This window comes from Echiichthys vipera (assembly GCF_963691815.1).
Source record: "Echiichthys vipera genome assembly, chromosome: 10".
Lineage (NCBI taxonomy): Eukaryota > Metazoa > Chordata > Actinopteri > Perciformes > Trachinidae > Echiichthys > Echiichthys vipera.
This window is the reverse complement of record NC_139835.1, coordinates 19,202,469-19,223,180: the sequence shown is the minus strand read 5'-3', so window position 1 is coordinate 19,223,180 and position 20,712 is coordinate 19,202,469. Positions and strand designations below refer to the sequence as shown.

The 20,712-nt window shown below is 39.2% G+C and overlaps 2 protein-coding genes across 3 annotated transcripts in view; one reads left to right on the top strand and one right to left on the bottom strand.

Moving 5' to 3' along the window:
- The first annotated feature begins 116 nt into the window (after window positions 1-116).
- prkra (protein kinase, interferon-inducible double stranded RNA dependent activator) lies at window positions 117-7,356 on the top strand. The gene is made up of 8 exons (XM_083922044.1): window positions 117-296; window positions 3,697-3,872; window positions 4,483-4,564; window positions 4,900-4,978; window positions 5,219-5,336; window positions 5,442-5,536; window positions 5,644-5,806; window positions 6,453-7,356. The coding sequence occupies exons 1-8, from the start codon at window positions 244-246 to the stop codon at window positions 6,608-6,610; spliced, it is 924 nt and encodes a 307-aa protein (XP_083778170.1). The 5' UTR covers window positions 117-243; the 3' UTR covers window positions 6,611-7,356.
- Window positions 7,357-8,721: 1,365 nt separating this feature from the next.
- The window catches only part of osbpl6 (oxysterol binding protein-like 6), a 39,303-nt gene continuing 27,312 nt past the window's right edge, over window positions 8,722-20,712 (bottom strand). For both annotated transcript variants that reach the window (XM_083922246.1, XM_083922245.1), the window contains 12 exons: window positions 19,478-19,585; window positions 18,928-19,059; window positions 18,027-18,114; window positions 16,522-16,775; window positions 15,385-15,522; window positions 13,976-14,039; window positions 13,777-13,855; window positions 12,997-13,141; window positions 12,689-12,833; window positions 12,389-12,515; window positions 12,038-12,160; window positions 8,722-11,749 (listed from right to left, as the gene is read on the bottom strand). In XM_083922246.1, coding sequence (XP_083778372.1) covers window positions 11,641-11,749; window positions 12,038-12,160; window positions 12,389-12,515; window positions 12,689-12,833; window positions 12,997-13,141; window positions 13,777-13,855; window positions 13,976-14,039; window positions 15,385-15,522; window positions 16,522-16,775; window positions 18,027-18,114; window positions 18,928-19,059; window positions 19,478-19,585 — 1,512 coding nt within the window. In that variant the 3' untranslated portion in view covers window positions 8,722-11,640. The remainder of the gene's footprint in view (window positions 11,750-12,037; window positions 12,161-12,388; window positions 12,516-12,688; window positions 12,834-12,996; window positions 13,142-13,776; window positions 13,856-13,975; window positions 14,040-15,384; window positions 15,523-16,521; window positions 16,776-18,026; window positions 18,115-18,927; window positions 19,060-19,477; window positions 19,586-20,712) is intronic.

The window sequence follows — 20,712 nt, the reverse complement described above, 5'->3', positions numbered from 1 at the left end:
AAACGTCATCGGCACGCTGGCGTCGGTTGACCCGCTGGTGACCCGGATGTTTATATGACGTTATATTAGTTTTTTCCCCCCGGCCAGGTTACAATGAAGAATTGTTAGCATTTTCATATACTTCATCATAACGAAACTTCATGCCGAGGAAAATACCTTAAAGTGGTGTCTGAGATTCTTTCCATTTACCCACAATAGAGTCTTAAGTCAGCACCGCGAACAAAACAACACACACTAGTAAACATGTCTCAGGAAGGATTTCAGTCAGCAGCAGCGAACACCGACACAGACACGAGGTTGGTTCATTTATTACTTTATTTCAACGTGTTTAACGGTTTGAACTTCAGAGAACTGAAGCTAATACAATGCTAAACTTGTAGCAGCTGGTGTTAGCAAGGCGTTATAATGTTAACGTCGGGGAGCTAACGTCAGTCGACATGGTGATAAAACAGTCAATACGCGCTCATTCAGACCAATTACAGCACTGGTTCTGCTGAAATACAGGAACTCAGCTGCTTGACAGGTCTTTCTGTTATTTTTCGTTGGTTAAAGTTAACTAATTAACGTCAACTGATGACTTAATATATTAACGTTTGTTGAAATGGGTCGCAATGCTACTCAGAGAAGAAGTACTTTAAATTGAAGGACAGGGGCCAACTGCGTCTGCGTCAACGTTAACAGTTACACTATGGTGAGCAGTTTAACGTTTAATATCGAAAGTGGATATGTATTGCAGATATCTGTATTTCAATTCTTCCTAGTCAGAATGATAATTTAATTAGTTTAATTATCCACAATGACATTCTTACCAGAAAACATCACACCACTTCCCCCATTCATGTGTATTGGGCTTTTTGATTCTAGATATCCACAATTTTAGATATCTTTAATGAATATTCTGGATATCTGTCATGTAACTCTTACCTGCGAAAACTCCCATTTCAGATATTTACAATGCAATTGTTACTAGTCCTAATTTTAATTTCAGATATCCAGAATGTAACAAACTTTACAGATATCAGATCAAATCAACTTTATTTGAAAGGCACTTTTCATACTTTACAGTAGCACAAAGTGCCTCACAGAAATAAAAGCAAAACAAAATAAAACATGAACAACACAGAAACCCAAACATCCCACCCCCACAAATATACACACAGACACACACACAAACATACACTCACCCACCCACACACCCACACACTTACACTAACTGTCGCTGTATCCATAATGTAATTTTGATTATCCAAAATGCATTGGATTTCTGACTAGTAAAAATGTCATTACGGATATGTACAACTGCAATTTCCCCCATGAGAATTACAATTACAGATATCCAGAATAATGTAAATTCTTGATATCTAAAATGTAATTGTGGATATCTGGAATTGAAAGCCTGATACACATAAATGACAAAAGTGACGTTATTTGTTCTAGTCAGACTGATGTTTTGGATATCTGAAATGACAGTTGCTGATAGGAAGAATGTTATTGTGGATATTTAAAATTATCATTTTGACAAGTAAGAATTCAATTTCAACTAGGAGAAATGGTGTTATGGATATCTAAAATGTAATAACAGATAGGAGTGTGAATCGATTAAATGTTAAACAGCTGGCCATAGGCTAACCTATGTTACATTGGATGAACAGATACTCCTTGTCCATTTATAGGTAATGTTAATTCTAGAGCTCAGTTTGCTGAATAATAATTAGTCACTCCCATGCGTAGTTAAAGAGATCCTGGTTAAGCAGAATCATAATAAATGGCATATTAATTAATATAATATTAACATTACAGCCTTAGCCATGATGTGTCAGTTGAAGACGTTGCCATTCTGGCTCGAGCCCCTGCCCCTACAGTGGGGGCATTATATACTGATGTGAAAGCGGAAGTTTATCTGATGATTTCAAAGTCGTGTTTGGGGTCATAACACGTTCATATACTTACTCGATTTTTGGAAACTACCATATTAAAGTTATATAGCAAATTCTCGCGTCAGCCCAAAACTGCACTTCAGTGTTTAATTGTCTACTGGCTGCGTCATAAAACAGTCTAAACTTCCCTCTCGCTTTTTGATATCTGAATTGGATTGATTATTTCCCCTTTTCTATTTATGTGTCTGATTAATCCCCCTCTCAAAATTATTATTTACAAAAATGAACATTGTCTGAGAGCAAGTGGTCCACCGAGCAGCTTCTGGGGAAAAAAAGAGCTTTGCTTTTAGCGGTTCTTTCCTAGATAGTTAAAACCCATTTGAGGCTGCATCCCATCGTCCACCCTGCAGTAACCACACACAGACCTCAGTGAATTAAACCAATGAATTAAACATCAGCATTATAGTGAGTGTACAGTGAAAATATGCAGGAGGACTGGGGCGGCAGCAGGACACTCCAGTTCACTTTCCATAACATCGAGTTTCAGTCCACCCATTTTAACATGTTTTGTCACAAGTTGGCTTTCCATCAGTTGCCGTATGACGCAAACTTAAACACCTGCAATCATCAACATTTTGTGTTAAGTGCTCCTTTTAAAAAATATATATTTTGCATATTCTGATCGCTGTATGATGGTATTTATCCATCATACAGAATAAATACCATCATACAGTGCAAGGCTCACATCTCATACGCAGTTTAATGGAATTAAATGGTGGTTGCAGATTTTGTGCTTATAATAAACCCCTATAATAGCCTCAATAAAACATCTGATCCAATCAACGTGATCATGCTTTACAGACCAAAGAACCAGCCACAGTGTTCGCTGCTACATGTAAACTTGCTTTATGTTTTTCATTGCTTATAGACCTACCATGTCATCACTGTTTTTAACATTAGGGCACTGCATATTATGAAAAAGTCTGCAGTGTTACAGACATACAAAAAACGTATAGAGAAGACTCGAAGAGGCTGAGACCTTTAGTATTTGTCGATTTCATAGCGGGCCAACTTTAAGCCCTTGAGACTGGACTTTAGTGATTTAAAATAGAAGATGTGCAGCGTAAACATCTTTTTTTTAAAAGTAAAATAGAAAACTTTGTGGAATTCAGTACAACAATCCTGCAAGATTACTCTATTAATCACTATTGAATGTATTTCTTATCAGGTTGTATTGATTCGTGTAATATTTAAAGATGTTTGTAGAAGTATGTTGCCTTTAATTAACAAGACTGGCATTTCCAAATTCATTAATGGGTTAATTTGCATAACATTATACAAACAGCCGCTATATATTTTTTGAGTGTATATTGGCAATAAACTGCAGCCATCTAGTCTGATTTTATTGCAGAATGATGTATTATAAAAACAGAAAGATCTACAAATGAGTCAGCAGAGATCGCCTCAGCCATCAAGGGGGAATTTTATCAACACAAATTGACAGAAGCTCTCACTACACCTTCGTCACGCAAGTCCCAAAATGTCTCCTTCCAGTCTCTCACTTTATACTGATGTTCGTCAAAGTTTACACGCCCCATGATTCCATATATACACCTATTACTGGCCATCACCTCCTAGGCTCTCCTAGTGTGTTTGTGTGTCCAGAACGTCATCAAAACTGGCTCATAAATAGTCCTGTTATTCACTTGGCCTGCCATCTTATTGGCCTCTATTTCCTGTTATTCACACACACTTTTCTTATGATAAAGCCTTGCTTTCTTCCACATTTTAACCGTTTGTGGATGCTTGTTCAACACAGCTTGAATGCACATGAACCGCAGAAGACGAGCCCCAGGAAAACACCTATACAAATCCTGCATGAATACGGCACCAAAACTGGCAACCTGCCCGTTTACTTGATGGAGAAGGCTGAAGGAGAGGCTCACCAGCCCAGCTTTGTCTTCAGCGTGAAAATCGGTGATGTTAGCTGCACAGGTAAGTAACAGTCTCACCTCCTGCTGTGCTGATAGCTGCCTGTCACTGGATGAAGCCTTTTTATTTCCGTTGAAAATCATACGCTGAACAATCTGAAAGAGCACTTCGAGTCTGCAACATGTTATTTGTCACGTCTGCTTTGTTGTCATTTGTGGGTGTTGCTGCAATTTTTATTGTTCAGAATTTGATAGAATATCCGCTGTGGCTATACCTCTGCTGTACCAGCGTGTTCTTTAACTAACCAAGGCCGAAAAAACCTTCATTTTGTGAAAAAGCAGTGAACAAAGTTAGAGAACAGTAAACATTTTGCCAGAAGAGAAGATTTCAACAATGTTTTCCTAGGGTTATAGGATTCAAAAATGAACAGGAAGTGTAGAGGCCCTTACTTTGAATGACTTCAGAACATCTGCACCCAGAGGACATCACTAGTTTCTCACACTGCTCTGGTTTGATCTTGGTCCATTCTTCTTGCAGTCTCTTCCACAGTTCAGTAACTGTAGTGGGTTTATTAGTTATTACTTTGTTGGCAAGGATTTTTCCCTGATTCTTAGTTTGTGTGTGTTTGATTGATTGATTGATTGATTGATTGATTGATTGTTTTTTGTTTCAGGTCAAGGTCCCAGTAAAAAGGCTGCAAAACACCAGGCGGCCGAGGCTGCCCTGAATATTCTGCAGATAGACGCAGGGACAGTGTGAGTAGAGCAGACATTATTATTATTGAAAAACATTTGATTTGCAATAAAATTTAAAAACAAATCTTAAATTTGAATATTTTCATGATGGTAAACTGATTTCATTTAGTTTTTAGACTTTGAGTTAGACTTGGTAAATTCTAATGTCATTTTTTACAACATTCCAAGATAATTACTTGAGGAAGTTATTTGCAGATATTGTATTGTATAAAGATGTAATGAAAATTGCTGTAGCCTAAATTGATTTTGCCAAAACATTGTCTCTTATTAGCCTTTTTAGTGAGAAAGTGCTTCACGGACCGCTGTGGTAACTGCTTTGATGTGATTCCCCACAGGAATGTTCCTATGAAGTCTGAGAGTAACGGTGTTGTAGCAGAAACAAACAACCATCCAAACTCAGTGGGGAAACTGCAGGTGAGTAAGTCACGACTGTATGTTGTTTCTTTCTGTGTATGTGTTGTCTGTGATGTGTATGAGCACATTTTCGTGTATATTTGTCAGTTAAAAAAGTCAAAATCATAAGTAGGGCAAGCTTGATAAAAGTTTTTATTTCCAGAGATCCAAACTTGCGTCCCTTTCACTAAATTATAATGAAAATGGCGTGCATTTTTTTTCTTTGTTATCCTCATTACTACTCTTTATTTTCCATTTCAGGAGTTAGCGCTGCAGAGAGGATGGCGTCTTCCTGAATACACAGTTTTAATGGAGGCTGGTCCGCCACACAAGAGAGAATTCACCGTCACTTGTCGAATGGAGTCCCTGTCAGAGAAGGGTGGGGCTGTTTTTGAGACTGTCATGTCAAAATCTTTTTAAAATGACTGCAATTTCCTGTCGCTGTTCTTTCTGTTCTTAATCTCTTTGTCTTGCGTTTCGACAGGTGTAGGAAACTCAAAAAAGGCAGCGAAAATGGCCGCCGCAGAGAAAATGGTGTCAAAGCTTCAAAGCCTGTCAGGCTGCTCTGAAATCACATGGGTGCGTCTAATACCTCCCCGCCTTTTCTGAAGTGACCGCTGGAGGCCGCTGCAAAACATTTTTCAGAGTTGTGAATTTTTTTTGTGTGTTTACCTTTTTTTCCCCAGACTCCTACGCCAAGCGTCCGATTTGAGAACTTAAGGAACTCGTTAGCGGAGAATATATCTTTACTGAGACGAAACCCGCTGAGCATTCCCAACACAGATTATATTCAGATGATGTTGGAGCTGTCCAAAGAGCAGGGCTTTGAGGTCACGTACTTCGACATTGGTAAGAAAACACACACTACTGATAAAAAAAAAAAGCAAAACACCAGAAGACAGTTAGAATAAGTTTATTAAAAAAAAGAAAAAAAGCTATAAATAAATAAATTAATTAATAGAGAAAATAAAATATTAAATAAATAAAATGCTGACCATAAATAGTATCAGAGATGTGGTTTGGAACATCCTCAATGATGGCAGATCTTGGATCGATTTCTGGGCTAGAGGATGAGAGGCAGCATAATTAGCTGAATGGAAAGACCCCAAACTATTTATTGCATGTCGTGTAATGTTGTCATGGTTCCCACAGGATCTTGAATTTGTGGGAAAATATCAAGATCTCTAACGCTTTTGAAAATAGATATAAATAGGCATGGGTCATTGAAAGTATTTGAACTTATAGTATATTTTGTGCAAGAATAGAAATTGAAGTTTTTTAGATTTTTTTTTTACTTAACGTTAGTAACTTAACAATAGTAAACTCTTTAAAAAATGTCAATGTCGTAACAGTAATTAACCTTAATCTGTGTCTCAAACTATACCGTCTTGGGTCGTTGAATTTGAGGAAATCGAGCCTGGAAAAGTTCTTGAATTTGTTGTTTTAAGAAGTGACGGGAACTCTGTTTTGTAAAGCGCGCGTCTGTGTTTTGCAGATGAGCTGACGGTGAACGGCCAGTACCAGTGTCTGGCAGAGCTGTCCACCTCCCCGGTCACCGTGTGCCACGGCACCGGCATTTCCTGTAGCAACGCTCACAACGATGCAGCTCACAGCGCGCTCCAGTACATCAAGATCATGGCCTCCACCAAGTAAAACCCACCACAGGCCTCCACCCGCTTCACCTCCCGTCACACACATCAGCTGACGTCCAGTCACAATGAGGCTGTAGATCGTTTCTTGCCACTAGTCTTCCGCCTGTGGACGATATATTTATGCGTATCACAAAGCAGATCATGATCCCCAATATTTCAACATGAATTGACTTGAATCAGGCAACTTGAGAGCAGTATTTTTAAGGAGACGATAGAACCAGATATAAATGATTTGTTGTCTTCAGGTTGATTGAGTATCCTCATGTTTTACTTGAGCTGTCCACCATACTTTATTTAAGCAAATGTGTGTAAATGAAGTAGGGACAGTGAATAATATGAAGCACTTCCTCATGACCTTATTACATGTTTAGTTTAAGTTGTATTTATCCACATTCTGTGTTGCTTTAGTTGGGCTTGTTTTGCCTTTTGTTTTTTAAGTCAGGGTGCAGATGTTTTAAGGTTCCAGTTTTATTCTTTTTTTTGTTATTCCACACTTTTTCCCCTGTAGCAATAGAATATATATTGCTACAGAGATGCCTACCTTTCTGTTAAACTTTGAAATTATTTTTTACTCATATTTGAAAGGAAGGATTGCATTCATGTACAGTACAACCCCTGCTTTCTGTATGTGGTTTTCGCAAATTAGATACAACATAACTTCATATTCCCATCCTGCTGGTCTTTTTTTTTTTTTTGCAGTGTGCTTCCTACTACCTTGTGATATATATATTTAATACATTTACTGTCCTCTGCTATACGAGCGGCACAGAGCAGCAACGTCTATGAATCCAGAAAATAAACCCAAACACTAAATGTTAACAAGTGTCCGTTTCTGTCAATGGTGGTACAAATAAGACGGTATTGGGAGAACAGATTGCTGCGGTGCCTTCAGGAGCCGTGTGCAGTGTTATTGAATTTAACATCCCTTGTGGGAGCGGACCACTTGACGGCCATCAATATATGAGGCTTCACGTCATGTTGCATTAGTACAAAGGTAATTACACCAGGGCCTTTGCACTGAGGTAATCCTTCACTCATGTCCATATATATATATATATATGAATGGATTTTATTGTTGTTTGTCACTGGGTTTATTATTTTAAATAACTAAACATTTGCTTTTTTGTGATTTGGGAAAGCTTTTTTATGGCTTAACATTTTTAGGAAAATGTCCAGTTAATATTTTTGTGGCTAATATTGCAGATTGTTGAAGCAGTCTTTTTAATTTTATTTTCTTGAAGAAAAAAATTCAAATTTAAAGTTAACTTGCCTGATTTTCAATAGAAACTTTAACCAGTTTAACCCGTATTTATTATATCACATTAGTGGTGTATTTCCAGGGTTCAAAATGAACTTTTTTCATCCACCAGCCAAAACATTAGTGAATGTTGTAATTTTTACCACCCGCTCAATAGATGAGCATTGTTTTTAAGGCCGGTGTAACTGAAGCAAATCTACCAGCCAACTGCATATTTTATCAGCATTTGGCTGTTGGATGGTGCTAATTTTGAGCCCTGTGTACTTCCCACTTCTGAATGTTGGGATTTATTTATTTTTATTAATGTTGTTACATTCGTTGGTAACAGCTACAAAGTTGGCCCTTTTATGGTAACAGCGACAAACTGCTGTAAAAGTGAGTTTTGACAATGTTTAGGGTTCGTACACCTTTTCCAAGGTCAAATTCAAGCACTTTCAAGGTCCATTTTCTAGCTTTCCCAGCACCTTACAGTTGTGGTAAATTACATATTTCTATGAAAACATATAGATGTTGAAAATTATTATTTCCTTTTTATTTTTTTCATTAAAATCACGTTAAAAGAGATGGTATGTTATATGTGTTAAATGTTTCGCAATACCAGAAGGATAAATTTTTTTAATTATATTTCTATCCTATTGCTATTTGTTGTGAAAGAAATGTGGATACAATTTTAAGGATTTTCAAGTACTTTATCCAAAATTCAAGCACCTTTCACAACATTAAAATTCAAGGAATTTCAAGGATTTCAAGCACCTGTACGAACCCTGAATGTAAAACCTGCAATAGATGTTGTTGTTTTTTATTCATTAACTTGTATCGCATTGTCTTTTACACAGAAACCACAAACTCTTCCATCAGTTGAGTTTTACAGTTTTATTAGAACAAGCACTATGTAGCAGCAGTGTACAGTGTTCATGGAAAGATATGTACTTTGTTAAAATTGCACTTTAGAAGGTACCCATCAGGAAATAGATTTGGAAGAAACTGAGCTGACACAGTGCTTTGTGATACATGTCAGTCCAAAACCAAAACCGAAACATGAGTCTGATTGAGAAAACAAAAACCTTTTTTTTTTTTTAATTCTTTTTTTGTAAGGCATCTGCAACATTCATTGGCAGGCTAAATTTTCTAGACATGCAGGTCGAACAGTGGATGAAGAAAGCATGAAAGGGTTTCATGATTTATTATTTTTTCACTAGTCTGACTCTGATACTAAACACTACGCAAAGCATCGCTCCTGCCTCCACACACACAACTGCTGTAATTCAGTCTTGTTTAAAAAAAAAAAAAAAAGACAGCAAAAAAATCCGATGGAGGACAAAGGAATGAGCTTTTGCAGTAGTGACCCATCTTCTAAATGTGTTGTATTTACAGTGATCCCCAAAAATGTATTGGTTACATGTTGGAGTAGCAGAGCAGTGCGGAACGTCTTTTAACACTGCAAGCATTTTACAGTCCGACCTTTTTTCCCCCTCTCATCCAATTAAGAAGAGACATTTTGTCCACAGCTAAACCCTCAACACACTCTGTTTGCAGGTGGAGACTGGATAATGCGCGGAGTTTGTGAATGGCATACCTTCTTGGCATGGGTATTCTTATCAGTAGTGTGTTTGTGAGGCATTAATAAATGCGTTAAGGCACAGCAAGTGAAACTGACGAGTTGTAGCATTGAGTCTGTGACCGGGGATCAAATTAAAAAGCACATTAAGTACATTAAAAACAAAAATGAAAAACCCGGATATGGATGCAAAGCAGTACTACCTTTTTGGTTTGTAATCTACAGTACCATATGAACGGTGCACACAGGATGGATTTGCTTCACATAGTTTTCATTCTACATATTTATATCCACTCTTTCTTCCTTCAGTGTGTGTGTGTGTGTGTGTGTGTGTGTGTGTGTGTGTGTGTGTGTGCGTGTGTGCGTGTGTGCGTGTGTGCGTGTGTGCGTGTGTGCGTGTGTGCGTGTGTGCGTGTGCGCGCAATCAAAGGTCCCCTGTTTTATTTTCTTACTCCGTAACACAAAAGGGGAGGGGACACTGTTTCAAACATTAAAGCTAATCTGCTTTGCAATAAATACACAAACTGCAAATAGGTAACTGGTGCTTTGCAGAAGCCCAGATCATAGCAGTAAGGTCTCTGGGGAATCAAACACATTTTGATTCTTGAACAGTGTAATTGTTACTGTACAAACTTGATTGGCTTTAACCTATTTATATCATTGACCTCCTGTATCCTGAAACTGCATTTTCATGGGACGACCTGTAGGTGGCTCTGGTGTTTCATATTGGACCTTGCTGTGGGCTGCATGAGTCATAGGAGTGCTGACATGCTTAACTAATTAATTAGTTAAAGAAGAAAATCTATTCCTTTTTTATTTAAAAAAAAAAACAGTTGCTAATTGGTTTTTTCTTTTCTTTGTTTTATATAATTTTTGGTTGTTGAGAAAAGGATGTAAATTTTAAGAAATCGCTTTGGGAAATTATTATTTTGGCAGAAAATGATTAATGGTTAAATAAATTACTTTTGTTAATCTAAAAAAATAATAGCAAGACTTGTGCAGGAGGATGTAGATGAGGGTTTAGCCTTATTCTGGAAATATGTAACTGTTTTCCTCATGTTTTACTGTCAGGTGAGTTTATAAACGCCCAAGTCACAGTATCTCAGGGCTTCAGTCTGTACAACCTACTAAACCTGCTTTTCTGCGACCTGTGATTCAGACAAGTGAGTATATGGTAGGCCAACAATATATGGAGGAAGATATGTGTGTATTTATGTAACCATGTGAATCATATGAGTTGGTTTCATGTAACGATGTTTAAAATTAGACATTGGGGGGGTGGTGGGGGCAGGGTTGGAGTTGTGAGGTTGTCCCTCTATTTGCACAGATTCTCTACTGTGAGGAGATATTGGACTCCATGACCGGTCTGTGTTTCAAAAAAGAAAACATCTGTAAAGGATGTAGGTGTTCACTGCATCATGTGTCCAAAACACCAGAACATTTTAATACCTACATTCTACTTTCCACACTGTGATCATCTTTGAGAGCCGAAAAAAAAAAAAAAAAAATTCCATGTATGGACGCCGTGCTTCCTCTGCTGCTGTCGAGATTAATTTTAAATGAATCGTTTCCCGAGAGAGACTACTGCTATCACACAGATTCAACAGTATTCAAAGGCAAAAATAAATAAAAATCTGCCAAATCACATTATACTATTTCACTAAGTTCTGAGTCCCAAGATATTTTATAAAAATACCTTTTTTTCCCTACAATAATTAATGATATAATAAATGTGGCTTTATGCCGGTGAAAGCTGCTCTCTAAACATGCACATAGGTATCGTAGGTAATCAAAAGGTCTACTTCATGGACTAGTCTAACCCACACTGCTGTCAGAAATCAAATGGCTTCGACGAAAAAGCGCTGTGACTTGTATGGGCGTCTTTTTAAGGCAAGGACATACTCAGAAGTCAAAGGAGCTGAGGAAAGATCTACATAGGAGTGGTAAGATTGTTGCCCTGACAACGCAGCTTCCACAAGCACAATGAGGGTGATCCTACGGGATGTTTCCATGGATGGACGACCATGTGGCAGTGCCACAGAACCTGGAAAGGGTCGCTGGGCATCAGGCCATCCCCTCAGCTCTGCAGTGGATCGTATTCCTGCACATGGATGTTTCATCATTAACATGTTTCTCTTCTTAACACCTTATTGTGCATAGGTAACAGCCGTCTTGTCTGCGATGACGATATGATGGGACAACGGCAATCCGTGTGCTACCACAGGTTCACTGTAGATTCCATATTGATGAAGCCGGGGTTTTTGCGGAGCTCCCAGTACGTGTTGTTGGAGACCCACCTCTCCTTGTGATGGGCAACCACTTTCCTGGAATAAAAGATGGGAGTTGTTACTGTTGTATTGATGCTTTGATACTTTCCAATGCCACGTGTTTCAACACAATGTCCACAGTCAGCAGTATCAAAAGTATTGAAGCTGTAAATAACGCCAATCTGTGAGTAGATTTTCAAACCAATGCTGCACGAATCAAACAATGGGGAAGAAAATCCAACAGCTGATTTTCTTTGATACCAGTGTCAAGTATGAAATTCTAGTACCGTGACAACTGTTGACAACCAGAGTTTTATACATTTAGTTTCTGGTCTTTGTACTTACTTAAAGAAGCGTGGCTCCAGTTTGATGTCGTTCTCCTCGTTCCACTTCTTCCTGACTCTCTGCAGGTCTTCGATGCGCTGCTTTTCTGAAGATGCCATCTCCAAGTTCCCCTCCTCAAGATGCCTGTGTGACCCAAACATCACTTTTCAGTAAAGAGTAAATCACATGGTCATACAAAGAACAACTACAACAACGCATGCATTACAAAACTCAAATATATTCACTGAGCTGCAGGACATCCAGTCTGCACTGATCAGACAAAAACAATATTACGAGTAGATGAACTCCCTTTGCTATCTTGTTTGTGGGACATTAGTGGCATTTTATTTCACACAGGATGTGAATCTGTACCTTTGATCGGGCCTGAATCGGGCGTCTGTACGGGGCAGAGCATCTTTTAACTCGGGGCAAAGCTCATTCAGTTCAATGGCGAACCTGGTGAAGCCGTAGTACAGCTCATAGTCTGTGGGCATGGAGCCTGGTGGGAAAGGAGAAGAAACAACACAAACAAAAATCTTCAAATCAATTATATCAGCATTAACTTTCCTGTCCACCCCATCCACTGAAATGTGTCAAGGAACAAAATATATTATTTGTAGCATTGACATGTAACACCAGGAGTCCTATGAAGCCCAGTGAACAGGTGCCTACCTGGCCTCCAGATGCATTTGGCAGAAGGTGGGACACCACAGTAGAGGCCCTCGTGCCATTTTCCAAAAAGCCTGTGGATCACTTTCCCTTCTTGATCCATCACAAATCCTTGAACTTCATTCACATTAGAACTCCAATAGTTTCCCTGAAAGACAAACGCCATGTTGGGAGCTTCCCTTCCAAACTGGGTGGTGCTGACCGCCATCTACCGTTAGTGATACACTGACTGTGGATAAGTACCAATTCAAGCCAAATTCCAAAAACTACCCCTTCAACGCTGTTATCACTGATTGTTGAGGATGTTTTACCTTGACGAAGGTAAGTTTACAGAGGCAAGCGCTGCTCTTTGTGTTTCTGATAGTGATCTCCCCGTAGTGTTCGATCCACCGTCGTCCACTGAGGATGTTGTGCACACAGGTGGTGACTTTGTTCCATTCATACTGATCTCCAAACCTAAGAAATACACAATTAAAGCAAATCGGCTTGATGTGCTGCTGGGAGGACATGATCCCGTGATGATAAAAGCAATTGAGGAACGAAACGTATAGTATAGTATTTCGTAAAAAAGTTTAAAAGAATATATATTAGTATAGTATCTTGAAAAAAAGTCATAGTATAGTATGTTGTAAAAATGTTTTTAAAAAGTATAATATGTAATAAATAAAATAATAAATAATATGTCCAAAATTGCTTAAATCAGTAATAGGATAGCCAGTCATGGCATAATTACTTAAAAAAGTAAGGAAAAGAAATAAGCAAGGAAAAAAAGTCAAAATATAATATGTCCAAAATATGCTTAAATCAGTCATAGGATGGCCTGTCTGACATTATTTCTTGAAAAAAACTAAGGAAAATTCATAGAAAAGCGAGTCCAAAAACAAGCGTGAAAAAAATTCAAAGTATAGTATGTCGTAAAACAAGTCATAGTATAGTTTGATGAAAAAAGTTTTGTATTGTTTAGTATCTATGGTATGTCATAAAAAAAGGCATAGCATAGAGATAATTACTTTAATTTCTTGATAGTAGAGATGAAATCTGTGGTTTTAGGTTTAATTGTTCCCTACACAGAGCAGCTACATAAAAGTTACCTGGGAATCATGAGATTCACGGTCCCGATCGGTAAAATCTCCATCGATTTTCCCCAGAACTTGTTTTTCCATCTCACGTCTGAAAGACAAATCCGTGAAAAACATCAGAAATGAAAAAGAATGTACTGGTCACTCACAAGAGGCTAAATGTGACGCTGTTCAGCCACAGAAACCCCTCACTAATTAGTATGTCACCTACCTTGCCAGAAGGTGAAGTTCTTGGACTCACAGTGGCAGGCGGAGATGGGAGGGTGGTGGCTCACCTGTGAGACAAATAAACACATTATAAACATCTCTGTCAGTCTCCACATAGAGGACACAGGATGGACTACTACACACGCACACATTGTGACTTCAGTGGAGAGCTGAAACACTTAGTTTATTAACAGAAAATGAATGAATTAATCTATTTTGATAATCAAATTAACCGTCATTATACAAGCAAGAGACTTTTCAGGTTCCAGCTTAAAAAAATGGCAATATTTTTCCACCAAACATGCACTTGATTAATTTGTCAAGAAGGTAATCTGCAAACTACTCAATAATTACAATAATTACCGTTTGCTGTACACTAAAGCTATCAAGAATGCTCCCTTTAAAAGTTCAGTGAAATGTGTGGAAAAGATGTACAAATGCATTTCAAATTAAGAGTGTCATGATTTGTGTGGCTGAATTCAAATCGATGGAGCTCCTTGTCGCAGTAGAAGTATAGTATTTTATGCGAGAAGTCAATTGGTTACCAAATACAATACTGCAGTTATTCCTTCATAAAAAAAACAAATATTGGTAAATAGAGTGAACTTTGACCATCAACCTCTAAGTCCTTAAAGTGTTGAAAATGGAAACATCTGCAATTTCCATCAGGACAATCTCCTGATAAAGATAATGTGAAAGCTCCAAAACAGCTACTCAATGCAGGTAAGATTTTGTCAGCTGCAGTTTTCAAGGTCAAGAATAAACTTTGAAGCTTAATCGCTGGGATGTTTTATTCCAGGACTATTATTGTAACACGAAGAAAAACAAAAAAACATTCTTTGGGGGGGACTACGAGACGTTACAGTAGAGATTTAATTGTTCTATGCGGTCACAAGTTTGGGAACCACCGTTTTATTCCAGGCCAACAAATAAGCTGCAGAAGTGCTTATAATGATCTTAGATCTTAGAGAGAAAATGGGGATATATATTTAATATAATGCTCCTATTCAAAATGTGCCTTATATCTTTAAACATCAACAACAGCCTTGGTCAACTCATGCTGCCCCGAACGCAATTTCATTTCCCCCTGCTCGGCAGCCTGGATTCCATGGATCTGACTTTCGCGTCAAGCAAGGCAACCAATCCCAGAACGCGTAGGGACGGCAAGATGATGACGATGTCTATGTGACAAACGAAGCTTGTAGTTTGTCTACAAACATCATCTGGTATAATTGATACAATGGGCAATGAGTTACGTACAGACGCATTTGATAGACATTTATAGTGCACAATAATAAACCACGCCTAAAATACCAGAAAATTAATGTGTGGTTCTGAGACCAAATTTTCTTGAGATTTGATCACGTTAGCCAGGCTAGTAAACATTTATTTCATCAAACAAAACAGACTCACCTGTTCAGAGAAAAAACAGAAGCCCTTGTCTTCCCGAATACATTCATAACTCTCTCCCAGTAACGGGTTGAATGGCTTACTTCCTGCTCTGTAGTAAGTGGATGAGTAGCCTGAGACGGCAAAAGCAGCGACAAGAGCCTGTCAGAGGATCAAAACAAGACAGCCAATATAAACAAGAGGGGATTAATCGTTTCACATTAGCAGGCTGTGTCACAAATAAGCCAAACATTAGCATGCACATGGCGCTATCAAAAGGACAGAAGGCAGATAAGAATAGGAGGATCCAAGGTCAACAGCCGCGTCGGAGCATACCACCGCCTTGCAGGGAGACTATTTATGTTTGTTGTAACTTGCAAATGATGATGGACACAAAAATACAGCAGGAATTAAAAGGTCCCATATTGTGCTTATTTCCAGGCTCACACTAACATGTTTTCATGCTTTAAAGCTTGTGTGGGTAGTTTATTTTTGCTGTTGCTGGGCAAAAATTCCATCGTAATCTTTCATCCTTTTGTAATTCAAGTGTTAGTATTAACTAGTATTCGCACTGGTTACTGTATGAAGCCTGTGCTCGTGTGATATGAGGGGCTGGACAGAGTAGTGAGAGGTGAGGTGCACCTCACATTTTCAACCTGTGCGCCTGAAACACGTCTGATCTGGGCCTTAATGTTCATATTCATCCCAATATATTTTTTTCATAACGTCTGTCTGAATATACCTGTGTCTGAAAAGCTCCTTTTAGCACCTGTCACTTTAATACCCCCTCCGGAAAAGATTGGTCAAAGTTTCAGGGTATTCCACTTCTGCGCTCCCTGCCTCTCTACACCGCCTTTGCAGCCAGAGAATGACTGTAACGGCACTGTAGCAGCACTTTATATGTATTTATAGTAGAGTTGTGAAATCACAACCCTACGGAAGGAGTAGGAGTGTTGATACTTCAACAGATTCGTACAGCACCTTGACTTTCTTTAAAAAAAGACATGCAAACCCTTACTTTTTCCAATAATGGACCTTGAAAACCCAAGCAAACATTGAAGCATTATGAACAGGTCACCATGTTCTTTAGACTCAAGATCTAACCTGATAAAGATTTAATTTGACAGTGACCGTAACACAACTTTGTGACAACTTCTTTACCATGCGTTCAAAGGGATCCTCAGTCTCAGCAGCTTTGTCCAGCAGCTCGCTGTACTCCAGCTCTTCACACATACGCTGCAGGGTGTTGAGGGGCTCGTTGAGCTCCACAGGCATGGACACTTTGGACAAGTCCTTTCCGATGTTGTTTCTCAAGATGTTCCAGAGGTTGATGTTGCTGGTGTCGGGACACGGCGCCGGCAGGCAGCTGCGCCGCCCGTTACGGAAGGCACTGCCAGCAAAGTCTCCATTGGCCACTGGGAAAAGGAAGAATACTTAATACTTAATTATATAATAATAATAATAATAATAATAATAATAATAATAATAATAATAATAATAATAATAAAAATCTTTGTTTATCAAGCTTTTTAAAGTTCAGGTTACAAAGTGCTTCACACATTGCAGCATCGATGAATCAATAAATCTCATAATGTTGTCATGATAAAATATAAAATCAAGTTAAATGGGGAGACTATCAGAACAGAAAATTAATCCGCAACTATTAATCCACCAATCCGAAGATACTCAAGTTCCGACTTCTAAATTGTGAGGTTTTTATTTGTCTTATGTGAACTGAATACTGTTTATTGGACAAGACATTTGAAGCCATCCCCTTCAGAGGACACAGTGGACATTAACTGGATTAGAATAAAGTACATTAAGCAAATAGATAACACACATAATCCAAGTAAAATTAGGCTGAGCTCTGCGATCTAGGTTTGAAGAAGAGATTTCAAAGTTACCAGATACACATATAACATTCTTCTGCCTGAGGATCTTGAGCCTCATACAGGCTTGTATGAGATGAAAATGACAGAAATATAGCGAAGGACCAGACCAAAAAGCCTTTAAAGTCATCAATAAGATCTAACCATCTTAAAACCTACTGTGAGTCAGTAAGGAAACTAAACACCGAACCCCCAACTGCTCGGGGCGCCGGTCACTGGCAGCCCCCTCGCTCTAACATCTCTCCATTGGTTGCATGTATATAGGTCCTGTCTGAGCATGTGTGTGTATTTCGGGCCTGTGTGTGTGTAAAATTAAAATATAATAGAGTGAAAATTTAATTTCCCCATTCGCGGGACTAATAAAGGAATTCTTCTACTTCTTCTTTCTTCTAAAACGGGGGGATGTAGTCACTGACTATGGATAAGTACCTCATACAACCTCACTTCAAAAAAAATCCTTTATCGTTTTTGTACTTTCCTTCATTTACTTTTTCACAACATCCTTTTATATGTAAATCACCTTTAAATTGAATTACCAATACCAGCAATTTCCTCAGCTTTCATTTTCGTTTTCATCATCATGAGATACTATATGTCACTGTGTGATATGAGACAAAGATGGAGGAAGAGGATTCCATCGCTAAGACAAGCCCTTGGCACAGAGCAACCCGGCTAAGTCAACTGCCTCTGCCATATTGAAAAATGATTCCTCCCCCCACCCCCCACATAATAAGGTAAAAACATGTAGGGCTCATGATGATGCAGATTTGGACCTACTTTGTCTGGAGACATTATCAGTCACACTGGCGTTGTCCTCGGAAATGTTATCGCTCACATCGCTGACATATGACTCATCATCTGAGCCCTGCGAGGGGAACAGGTACAAAGTGGAGTGAGTCAGCACAGTAGAGTACAACACAAACTCTGATCAGACAGCACACGGTTGTAGCCTAACACACACACACACGCACACACACACACAGTTACTGCAGTTTGCCAGCGGCTAACATATCGCAGCAGTCGTCGGCTATCTGTCCTGCACTGATGAGACGCTGCAGAATTTTTATGTAGCAAACACGAGGCCCCTGTCGCCACCAAAGAGAAGCATATTGTAGCAACTTGTTGTAATAACCTCTAATACAGTCGCCTGCTGCTGAGGATGGTTCAGCAAACGATGTAACGCAGAAATGGGTCTGCTGTTGGAGCTGGAGGATGGGAGGGTTGATGCATTTCCTTGGTGAGTAATCCCTCAACACGGCTCAATGCATGCCTGGGGAGCTACAATGCTTAATGGCTCTTCAGAGACCACATATATTTGGAGTTGGAGTTTAAAGGGGAGAGGTAAGAAATGATACTACAAGCTGTCTTTTTAAACAAAGCTAGAAGGTACAAATCAAGTGGAACTGATAAAAGAGGAGTGCTATGATTCTGAGATGATGAAGCCTTGGTGCAGATTGAAAAGAAGCTCTCCTGTGTTTCCCCGACTTTTGTTTTGAGTTTCATACGCTATCTCTGCTTTTCATGCTGCCATCATTAATTGCTGACTAACTCCAGCTTCACACACAGCGGTCAGTGATGTTTTATCTGGCTTCCCAGCAGCAGGGCTAGTTTAACCCCATCCTTCCTCTACAACCCGCTCATCCTTTCTTAAACTGCCTTCAGCTGTCCTCTGTTATACCTCATTCTCCGACGAGCTGGCTGACAGAAGCACTTCCTGGGCATCAAAGAACTCAGAGACAGACTCCGACATGGAGAGTCGGCTCTCATTAGAGGCCTGCTGAGTCAGAGGGATCCCCATCTGTTCTCCAGCCTGCAGGAAAAAACACATGCAAACACACGAGATGTTCACTGTTTCTTGCTATGATGACAGGTTTAAGAACCGAAACAGACCTGAACAAACACAAACACAAACACCATTTCAAGACAACACAGAGTTCATTTTGCAGCATGTGTATCCTTGCCAGAGGGCAAGCTCCCATCCGTTTCAAATTAGTCATTTTTTTCCATTAACCTTGTTGTCAGGTTCTGCATAAAATAATGATCCTTTAAGCTTTAAGTTGGCAGGGTGTACCGGAAAAATCATCAATCTATAGGGACAGGAATCAATAATGCCGCTAACGAATGCATGATGCAAACACTACAACTCCCCAGTCAGCCTTGTTGTTGTTTCATCAATGTAAGTGTCAGAAATGAGCTCTGTCAGTGATAGACTGACTACAGCGACCTACCTCATCAGGCGTGGAGATGATGTTCACACTGACGACTTGTTCAGTCAGGACAGATTCAGAGTGGATGCGGTTGAGTCGAGTTCGAAGTTCTGCATTTTGGGACAGGGCCTGAATAATGAAAAGTGTGGTTTACTTTCCACGTGCTTTGTTGTTTTTTTCTGTTTTTGTTGGGCAGGAGTGGAGAGAAGATTTAGTGTTTGATGCACTGGATGTAGAAACGTTGAAAGGTTTAAATTGTTAAAAAAAAAAAGGAAAAGAAAGAAGAATTGGGTTTGGACTTTCTTCAAGGCTATTTTAATACTCTAACGTGATTAGTTGCTGCCATTTCTCCTTTCCATACTGCCAGCGACGAGATCCCTTACACTGTAAAAGATGGAGGTCAAAAGCCACAGTCCTGCTAACAGGTGCAGCTAACACAGTATGGCTTCAGAACTATGGGATGGCTACTCCAGTATCATGTGAGTATCTTCTAAACTTTTAAACAGGTTATTGCACAGAATGAGGAATGGGGTTTTTGACTGTCATCTTTAAGAGGTTATCTATTCACTGCCAGTTTGAACAGGAGAAGTAATTACAACAATGAATAGTTCTCTCGACATGCTTATGGGCATGTGAGTATTGTATTAAGATAAATTATTTTAAAAGGGATTAACTGATTTTATGGCCACTTGGGGGATATCAGAAACCAGCTGTGATATGGTGAACAGTTGCCTATTTAGACATCCAGCAGGGAGCAACATTAGCATTTATTTTGGGTTATGTTTCTGTCCGCCTGATTATTGTAAGTCCAGTATTCAGTCTTCTATAAGCTCTGTTTTTGGTCTCAACCAAACTGTTGTTTGGTGCTGGGCAGGTAACGTACAGTGGGTTCATCCGAGCTGTTGTTTTCTGAAAACAGCTGATTGCTGCTGACAAAAACAGCCCAAACAAAAGAGTTGATAGATGCTAAAACATGACAGATATGTAGCTTTGTTTTTGGTCTCTACTTATCCCTGAGGAAATATCCGACTCGCTTCGAGTTCTCTCAGCAGAGAACTGTGGGTTTATCAGAGCTTTTTCCAGCTGCCTGCTGCGTGTGCAACACTCATTGCTGATGAGAGCGGTGAGAGGGAAACCAAAACAGTAAAGAGGCAGACTTTGAATCCATCACAGTAGAGCCTAAGGGAATGCAGAATCTCTGCGGGATCATCACTGCAGTCCACCCCTTCACATGCAAGGAGTCGTATGATCCATTT

Coding starts and splice junctions, on each gene's coding strand:
- prkra (XM_083922044.1), top strand. CDS start 244: ATGTCTCAGGAAGGATTTCAGTCAGCAGCAGCGAACACCGACACAGAC. Junction 4,565..4,899: donor CAGATAGACGCAGGGACAGT/GTGAGTAGAGCA, acceptor GATTCCCCACAG/GAATGTTCCTATGAAGTCTG. Junction 5,537..5,643: donor GCTGCTCTGAAATCACATGG/GTGCGTCTAATA, acceptor TTTTTTCCCCAG/ACTCCTACGCCAAGCGTCCG.